At 38.9% G+C, this 9,216-nt stretch overlaps 1 protein-coding gene across 5 annotated transcripts in view; it reads right to left on the bottom strand.

Annotated features, from left to right (window-relative positions):
* LOC120571371 (histone-lysine N-methyltransferase SETDB1-B-like) overlaps window positions 1-7,869 on the bottom strand; it is a 7,878-nt gene extending 9 nt beyond the window's left edge. Inside the window, exons 1-9 of one of the 5 annotated variants that reach the window (XM_039820276.1) lie at window positions 7,679-7,826; window positions 6,422-6,532; window positions 5,051-5,386; window positions 4,578-4,751; window positions 4,067-4,268; window positions 3,886-3,959; window positions 1,105-1,295; window positions 887-1,010; window positions 1-48 (exon numbers count right to left, since the gene is read on the bottom strand). The exon at window positions 1-48 is cut by the window's left edge and continues 9 nt beyond it. In XM_039820276.1, the coding sequence (XP_039676210.1) occupies window positions 903-1,010; window positions 1,105-1,295; window positions 3,886-3,959; window positions 4,067-4,268; window positions 4,578-4,751; window positions 5,051-5,386; window positions 6,422-6,527 (1,191 nt within the window). In that variant the 5' untranslated portion in view covers window positions 6,528-6,532; window positions 7,679-7,826 and the 3' untranslated portion in view covers window positions 1-48; window positions 887-902. The other 4 variants (XM_039820278.1, XM_039820279.1, XM_039820277.1 and 1 more) reach the window with 4 other exon arrangements.
* Window positions 7,870-9,216: the final 1,347 nt, after the last annotated feature.

Raw genomic sequence — 9,216 nt, 5'->3', positions numbered from 1 at the left:
GACGTTAGATGACAAAAAATAAGAGGACATGCCAAATCTCTCTTTGTACTGTGGGAGGAAGTGGAGACAACATCTTTATATACAGTCTAATGACTGAAAAACACGCGCATTTAGACTGCCTGACATATCAATAAAATAAAAAAAAAAAAACTAAATTACATTTCTCTTATTTAGGACATGAAGAAATGAAGGGAATATTGAGGTGAAGTTGATGGAAGGAAAAGGATGAAATTGGATGAATGTGTGGTATAAAGGACATTTTAAAATAAAAATAAAAAAAAAAAAAACCAGTGATGTCCAACTGTCGTTCCAGCTTCCTAACACTCAACATCAAACTAGCAAAATAAAAAACAATAAAGCTCCTTCTCTCACATTTTATAATAATGTTCCAAAAAATATTCCCTCACATTTAAGTCCTAGTCTACATTAAATGCATAATTTAAATCACAATCTGGGCTTGGTCGGTCACCCTGTAAAAAAAAAAAAAGTTTTATAAAATAAAATAGAAAGCTTATATTCTTGTCTGCGACATGCACAGTTGAATGTTTGAATTTACAGCTGCTTGATTATGCAGTTTTCTTTATGATAAATTCACATTTCATTGTTCATTATGTTTTAATGGTGCACAACTTTAGTTGGAAATGTAAAAATACACCAACTATATCTGTACATCATTACAATAATTAAATTCTGAAAATCAGATTGGAACAAACATCTGGCTTGAGTCATTCATGTCCACTCATCTCATAACTGTTAATCTTAATTTTGGGCTGAAATGGTTCAGTTCGTGTTTCCTAAAAAAACTAAAAAATAAATCCAACGGTACATCACTTCAGGGTGATTATTGAAAATGGATTTTTTTATTTTTATATTCCAGAGCCACTACCTTTGCCTGTGGACTTTTAGTCAGAATCATCACTATGCTCTTCCACTTCTTTCATTTCCAAAAATCTTGTCATGTGTTCAAGTCGCATGGAGCCTCGATGGATCCACTCCTTATGTTGATTATCCTGAGGGTGACAAAAACAACTGCATTATACCGCAGACATATTAATAAAAATAACATCAATGGTTTCCACAACGGCAGTATTTAATGATACTGACCTGAAAAACGACCTGAATCAAGCTGCTGTCAACCAACTCCACTTCGCACCTCTGCTGGGCTCCATTTATTTCAACATTAAGGCTCTGTCCAGCCCTGTACTGGGTCAAATGTGGGTACGGCCAGTCCTTCAGGTATTGCGTCATGAAAGACTTGTGAGGGCAGTCTGGAATGTCATCTAAAACGTTTTCCACTGTCAAAAAAAAGGAGAGAAAAAAAAAGTCTGTCACTCGTTAAGGCCATGACACACCCTCGTCCTATTTTTGCAGTGTCCCGCAACGTTTGCGTTGGCTTTTGTCTGCCTTTTTTTGGGGTAAGGGTTAGGAGTTAGCGTGAGGAAATCTGATTGTAAAACTGTAGTGAGGAAAGGGCACACAGAAGGCTAGTTTCGCTTTTCATCTTTGTCTCATCTGATCAATCAAATATACACAGGGCTGTCAAAATTGGTCATTAATACGCAATACGTCTCCATAACAGCAGACGGCGCTAATCTGTATTGTTGCCAAAAAAATGAAAACCGGCAGCTGATTGGACGAAAGCGTCATGTGGGTCTGGTTTCTCCGGAAATTCAAAGCCAGACTGTCATGGCGGCTTGTTCAGAATACGATCTCATATTGTACTAAAATAGTTCACTGAAACATGTTTTTGAAAACATTTTAAGCGAGAAATAGGCCGTGCAGTTGCTGAATCTGTCTTCATTTCAGATCAACAAAGATTAAAAGATTTTCGTCAGATTTTGAGAGACTCTAGTCACGCTCATTCTGCTCGCCATTTCCGGGTGAGTCCCGACTGCCCTGCCTCCCTCTGAACACGTCAGGTCGGCCAAAATAAAGGCCGACAGCCCCTCAGACGGACGACGGCACGGAACACACGGAACAGACTCAAGTCACCGACCTTGCCAGACTATCTATTATCGGCCCGGTGTGTAGCTGCCTTTAAGCCTCCAACATCGCATTACAGGCAGCTAACCATCACCTAAAAACCTTAAATCTGCATTAAACATAACTATTGCCGCGCTGCCTGGAAGGCGACGTTGGGGGCTAAAAACACCAAACACCGCACGGTGGGAGGGGCTGTGTGTGTATGTGTGTGTGTGTGTGAGCGTGACACAAGTGACAGAGAGACGGAGGAGGGCAGGGAAAGGAAATGCAGAAGAACGTGTTTTAAATAGTTTTTTTTTATATATATAAAAAATGAATAACTAAACGCAATGTGCGGCAGCTAGTGTTGATTGTGAGGCACACCGCCACACATTAGTCTATGTGTGGGAAACACTGCGCTCCGCTCCCCACCGCAGGGAGACTTCTTTGCAGAGAGAACAGATGACAGCCCGGGAGATGGACAGTTTGGTTAGCCATCTCCCGGTGTCCGCTGTCTTCCCTGCGGCAAGTGAAGCTGAGGGACCGTGTTTGGTTCTGCTGCTTACGATTCTGACAAAAAAACACGGTTTAGTTCTGGGTATCATAGCAACGTTTGTATCCGGTTTCCCTTTTTAAATGACGAATATATTACCGCCGCCTGCTGGCATGGAGAGTTGGTTCCTCTCACCTAGGCGCAGAACGCATGTGGTAATTGGCAGTCAAGTCTTTGCGGTGTGTTCGAGTGCAAATTTTTGGCCAAGACAAACGCCGACGTCTGGCGACACCACAGTCTGTCTCCGTCGCCACTAGTTCTTGGCCGTCTGCTTGGTGTATCAGGGCCTTTACTGAAATGTCTGGCGTACTACTGTGGTTACAACTGTGCATTTCAATGGGTGCAAAGATTTTGAGGCTCGGATTCTTTCTGGGGTCAGCCATGCTTGTAAAAGTTTTATGCACTTGGGGCTCTGTAGCTTTGGCTGAACATGCTCACCAGTGTGTGTTTGCATGATACATTTGGTATGTCCCAAACCCATAATACATATTAATTCTAAGCATGTTTTTAGTGTAGACTGTATATAAAGATGGACGACATGATAGCTCTCCCAAAGTAAAGCCAAAACATCTTAGTCCCCTGGTGGCTGGCTGCAGTGTAGGTAATAACCCCCGCCCCCTCGGATGGGATGGGACATGGGCCAAACTAAGAAAAATCAAAGTAGTAGTTCTCATCACGCTGATGTTTGGTAAAATGGGATGTGACGTCATGATTGACAGATGTGATTGCCTCACGATAGAGTCCGGCAGGTCGTGTGAGTGGGACACCGATACAGCTCAAAAAGGTTGTGGAAAAAACAAAAATGTATTACATCTTCCGAAAGATCATTCCAAATTTCAAGTTTGATGGACGTCTAATGTTGCACATATTGTATCATTTCCTGTTAGTATAAAGTAGTTAAGAATGTAGATTTTTGTAAACCAACTGCTAAACGAGTGTACTATGACAATTAGTACGCAGGATATTAATATACTGTATAGAATTAGTACGTAGTTAGAATGGATTTAGGACACAGCGATTATTTGTGCCCAACACAAACAAAACGGGTACCTATTCATAGCTGCTCTATAGTACTATTAATGGTCCAAAACTCTAGATGAGCGAATTGTATGTTTTGTATGTTGTTTAAAAAATGTATTAAAAATTGTTAAATCACAAAAACAAAACTCTGGAAAAGTACAAACTAAAAAAAACAGGGAATTAGAAGTAAAGGTCTACCTCTAATCAGTTTCAGGTAAAAGGCCTGCTTCTCTCTGTAAAAAAAATAAAAAGGCCCTGCACATAATTTGAGAGTTACTAACAGTAATTTACAGGACAGTTGGCTTTGGGTGTGAAAGAAAATGTGTGAGTGTGAAAACAGCCAAACTTACGTGGTCTGCAGACCAGGCGAAATAAAGGTAAACCAACATAGACCGGCGTGTGATCATCCATAAAAACCAGGAACCTGGAAAATTAAAATATGTTTTACATAAAATCAAACCTTTACTAAAGCATTTTTTAGTTTCTTCCAAAACATCTGGTGGTTCATAGATGTGTCATTTAAACACACACCTTAAGCGGTTCTTTCTGCTGGGAAGCTCTGCCAAAACACCAGGCCGGAACCGGAACTTGTTATCTGGACACCTGACCACAACACGAGCACCGACATACAGCTGCTCCAGCTTCGGTGTGCTTTCAAAGGCAATGTGATGGCCAGACACTAGGCTCCGTCCCTTTTCTTCATAACTAACTTTGTACTTCAACCGTCCATCTTCTGCAAATAAAAATATAAGTGAAATCACCAGTGTCTCATTTTTAGCTTCATTGTTCTGCAAATAATTACTGAAGTGAAAAACACTGTTCTCTCTGAACATACACTGTTGAATCTGCATGTGAGGAATATGTGGCAGCTACATTTTTGTGTATGAAACAACCCATAAAAATGTAAATGATCTTGAGCTGCTACCAACAATTAGTTTTGTTATCGATTAAGTAAATCTAGCAAAACTTCCTTAAAATCCAGGTGTTTGGTGCATACTGAGCACAAGGCAAAATGTCCTGCTTAAAAGATACATTTTCTTACCCTTTGTTACTATATCCACTATTTTCGCCCGTTGCCATCTCATGGACCTCTTCCTGGCCAGGACTATCATGTCCACTTTGAGCTCTTCTTCTGGCAAGTTCGGACGAATCTTTGTGGTTTCAGTGGAGCAATGGGCAAAAGCAGCTGATACTATTACTGGGGCTGTTTCTGGCACTGTGAAAAAACACAAATTGTGTATATTAAAATGGCTTGGGTGAGATAATATATATATATATATATATATATATATATATATATATATATAATAAAAAAAAAAAAAATAAAAATAAAATAAAAAAAAAAATAATATATATATATATATATATATATATATATATATATATATAGTGTCATGGGAATTTTCAGGGAATAAAATATGACCTGATGAAGTCACGTTTAAAAATTGTCATAATGTGAGTGGCAATCATTTAGGTATTTTCCTGTGAGTGATGTGGTGTTCATGTTGGCATTACCATTATTGTTGTTTCTACTTCTTGTTGAGCCAGTCTTGGCATGCTTTCCAGTTTTCTTTTTATTGTTTGAGAGTGAGAAATCAGAATCACTCGAATCATCGTCTGGTTCCCACTGCATATCAGAATCAGAGCTGCTGAGGGAGTCATCTTCACTGTAAAACTGCTGAGGTGTTGGTGGTCGCAGAGCGCTGATCTTATAATCAGGGAGTCGGGTCAAGACCACCACTGCTTTTTTAATTCCACCCAGAGAGTCAGAACCATCCTCCATTTGTGTCTCCTTGCTGGGTGTTACATTTGTGGAGGGAACAGACTCACATGGGGAATCTGACATATTTTCTGCAGAGAAAAAAAAAAGAAATTGGTGAAATTGTGGCTTGCAACAAACAAAACCACAGTAGAGATTATCGTTCTATAACTGCAATGATCAATCAATGAAACCAATAGTTGTAGATTAACGGCAATTATTTTGATAATTGATTAGCGTTTAAGATGCCAATTATTGGCTGGTTCCAGCTTCTCAAATTATGGATTTGGAGCTTGTTTGTATCATATGGTTTATTCCACAAAGGAGGTCATGTTTTCGGTGCGGTTTGTCTGGCATTTGTCTGTCAGCAGGATTATGGGAAAATTACTGACTCGATTTTCATGAAACTTGGTGGAAGGGTTTAGTAGGGGTTGATACAGCATAGTTTTTTTTATATTTTCTGTGGCAATACTGCATCCATACACAGATATATAAATTGCACCTGGGAATTTAACTTTTTGGTACTACAATTATAAAATCAATTGCTTTTTCAGTCAATTGAAGTGAGATGAACAAACACAGAAATGTATCTTATTAGATAAAACTGATGTTTTCCTATGGGGACATAATTTGAAGTTGGAAAAAAGTTGATAAATTGCAATTTATCGCAATAGGTTTAAAATCCCAATAAGTATTGTGATAATATCGTATCATTGTGCCTCTGGTGATTCCTACCCCTAGTGTTTAGTATTAACCAAAGAAGAACCCATTAAACTGCGAAATAGATCTGAATAGAGGGGCAGATACAAATTCATTTTCACTTTCGTTAACATTACGAGATAGGGCATTTGTGCTGCATTCGTGTGGAGTCGGCATAATAAAAATAATAAATATAGTTCCCGACTAGGAAAATTCACACAGCACTAAAACATTGTGAGATGGGGCATGCCTTGGCGGAAATCTGCGCTTTCCAAGTGCCGTTGTAATTACTTATAATTTAAGGACATAACTTTCTCATAGATGACACAAATAATTGCCAGAAAGCCTTTTTGAATAATAAGGTTGACCTTATTAAAAAACTACCACAATTTATTTTTCAATTAACATTTCAATTAAGATGTGCTTACCATCATCATCTCTTTCTTCATCAGTTTTAATCTTTAAATTGTTTTCTACCCTCTCCCCAGTCTCCAGGAGCTCCGGCATTCTCGTCTCCATCTTGGCCACCTCCATAACCACTGCAACACACACGTGATTTAAAGTAAGGGTTTGAACGCCACGAGATACCTCATATCGTTTGAGTGCCAGGTGTAAGGACATAAAATGCACATTAGATCTTGACAATTGTATTGGCATGGTCAATACATTGTCTGATATAATTTCTCTTTAGCTAATATGTGGAATAATCTGCTTAGTTGTTGCTGCTGTATATGCCTGCTGTCATCAGTACCTATACATAAAAGTAATTAACGTTTTATGAATGTGCAATATCAGTATCTTCTCTGTGCACTGTGAATACTGTGTATTCGACCTTTCAGTAGGTTTACTTATTACATTTTGCCTTTACTGCTTTTTTACTTTTTACGTAGCCTATTTATTATTATAGCTTGCATTCTTCACTGATGCCTATTTTTGCACTATCCCCTATGCTGCTGTAACACTGCAGAATTCCCCGTTGTGGGACTAATAAAGGATTATCTTATTTTAGCTTCTACAAAATGTCCTTCCTGGTGATGATTTTTCACAGTAAAACCCAAATCTTGAAACTGCAAATATGACCGTCCGTTTTTGGAGTATGGAGTAACGTTAACTAAACCCTTAAAACTGCAGATGCCTAACAAAAAGTAGGCCTCATCGTCATAAGGAGGCTGGCACAGTTTGACTGTGTTTAGAGACGTTCAGTGCACGAGAGGACTAACGTACAGGAGCTTTGGTGTGTTTTGTGTGACTTTTATATATTAACGTTTTTTAACGGTCAGAAATAACGTTAGCTCATTTGTAATTTAAGAAATTCCACCAGATGCCGCAGGGTTAACGTTATTCATAACGTTAGCCTAGTTAACAGTTTAACGATATGGCTAATAGCATTATAGCTAGCATAAGGATAAAAGCGTAGCGTTAATAACATTACTTATACCAAAAACTTAACGTTACCTGTTGTCGTGTCCTGAATATCTGCTTCAAACGGATAAACGTTTGGTCAAACTAGCTACAATGCAAGTAATTGTATTGTGTGTCTTTGCGATTAAAGCTGAAGTTTGGCAATAACGATACAGACCGGAAGCTAGCTATCGGGCTAGTACCGATCATGGAAGTGGTAGCTAGCTAGCTAACTTACTGAGAGGCACTGGAAATATGAACTAACAATGGTTTGAAAAACTCACAGTTAAACCTTCGTTTTGATTTTATGTCACGACTGTATGGAAATGATGCAAACTGATTCTGCTAATGAACTGTATTAAACAAAATTAACTAGCATAACCACGCCAGCTTCCACCATTTTAGACGTCTGTTATTGTTGTGTTTTCTTCTTCCTACCGTTTTGCCTTTTCCTCTCCTTGATGCTTTATAGCAGTCGGCAAACACTGACATGGCGCATTACCGCCACCATCTGGTTTGTTTTTTTCCATGGTTTTGATTGGATGGATGGATCGGGATTATGAACCAAAGCGTAACTTTCAAATTGTTATTAGACACTCAAAAGTATATCTCACAAAATCAGAGGCTATATGACATGTAAATAGTTTATTATACAACATAAAAAAGCAACAGCAGTCCCAATATTTTATCGGGAATGGATCGATTTGCAGGATGGCTTAACTCCTGCTGTGGAGGATTGTTTATGTCTCAGAGAAACATATTTTTTAGTTGCTGCTGCATTACCCGTTTATTCAATGGATAGATTATGAGACACTGGGCCCATAGTCTACATATATACACATATAGGCTATCTATACACATTAACTACACATATATCCTTAATTTCCTTCGGGATAAATAAAGTATCTCTATCTATCTATCTACATATAGGCCTACCATGTAGCTCTATTATAGGCTATATGAAAAATTAAAGACTGCTAAAGACCTATATAATAACAAATAAATATAGGCATCTATGCTGCTCAGTAGTAGTAAGACACAAACCCTTCCATGAGAATGTAATGACTCCTTTTTGTCCAAAAGTTGCCTGACTCCTGTATGCAATGTAGACTTCATATCCATTCAAAGCTGCATGGTCTAAAATAGATATTAATATAGTAATGCAGCAGAGTCCTGTTACTGACTGATTACACGCTCCTCTCTCTCTGTCAGGTGATCTGCTCCTCCTGGTAGGTGGAGGTGGAGATGGAGCCGTAAGGATCCACTACAGTCTGGGCACATCGCACCACTGTCACTAGCAGGAAGAAACAAAGGACGAAGACGAAGAACAGAGCGAAGCCCAGGTCCACGTCTACCTCAAACTGTGGCGCGGGGTGAGAAGCCTGGTCCATGTGGGCTGATGATGACTGCTAATCCTTTCTTCTTTGTGTCCTTGTCAGTTCAGCACCACCACTCTAGGAGAAGGACAGGTATGTGCACATGTGCTCTTGAGATGATGGTGATGACTTGATGGCGGAAATACAAATCAGAAAGACAGACAAAGATTAAAGAGGTTACAGCCAGCTTCTGAATGCAGAGACAGTATACAACCTATTGCTTAAAGCATCCTGTTGGTTAAGATGCATACCATGAAACTTCAATCTCCCTGGTTGGATTCTGGTCAGGGTATTTTGTTGCATGTCATACTGTACTATTTCCCAGGGCTGTAATTATTTTCATTACAGATTCATTTCTCAATTAAATTATGAATTGTTTGGTCTGTAAAATCGCCATCACAATATCCTGGAAAGCCAAGATAGTGTCTTCAAATTGCTTGTGCAAC

The sequence above is a fragment of the Perca fluviatilis genome, chromosome 13, assembly GCF_010015445.1.
Source record: "Perca fluviatilis chromosome 13, GENO_Pfluv_1.0, whole genome shotgun sequence".
In the NCBI taxonomy this organism is placed as follows: domain Eukaryota; kingdom Metazoa; phylum Chordata; class Actinopteri; order Perciformes; family Percidae; genus Perca; species Perca fluviatilis.
The sequence above is the reverse complement of the archived record's forward strand: the minus strand, read 5'-3'. Positions and strand labels throughout refer to the sequence as shown.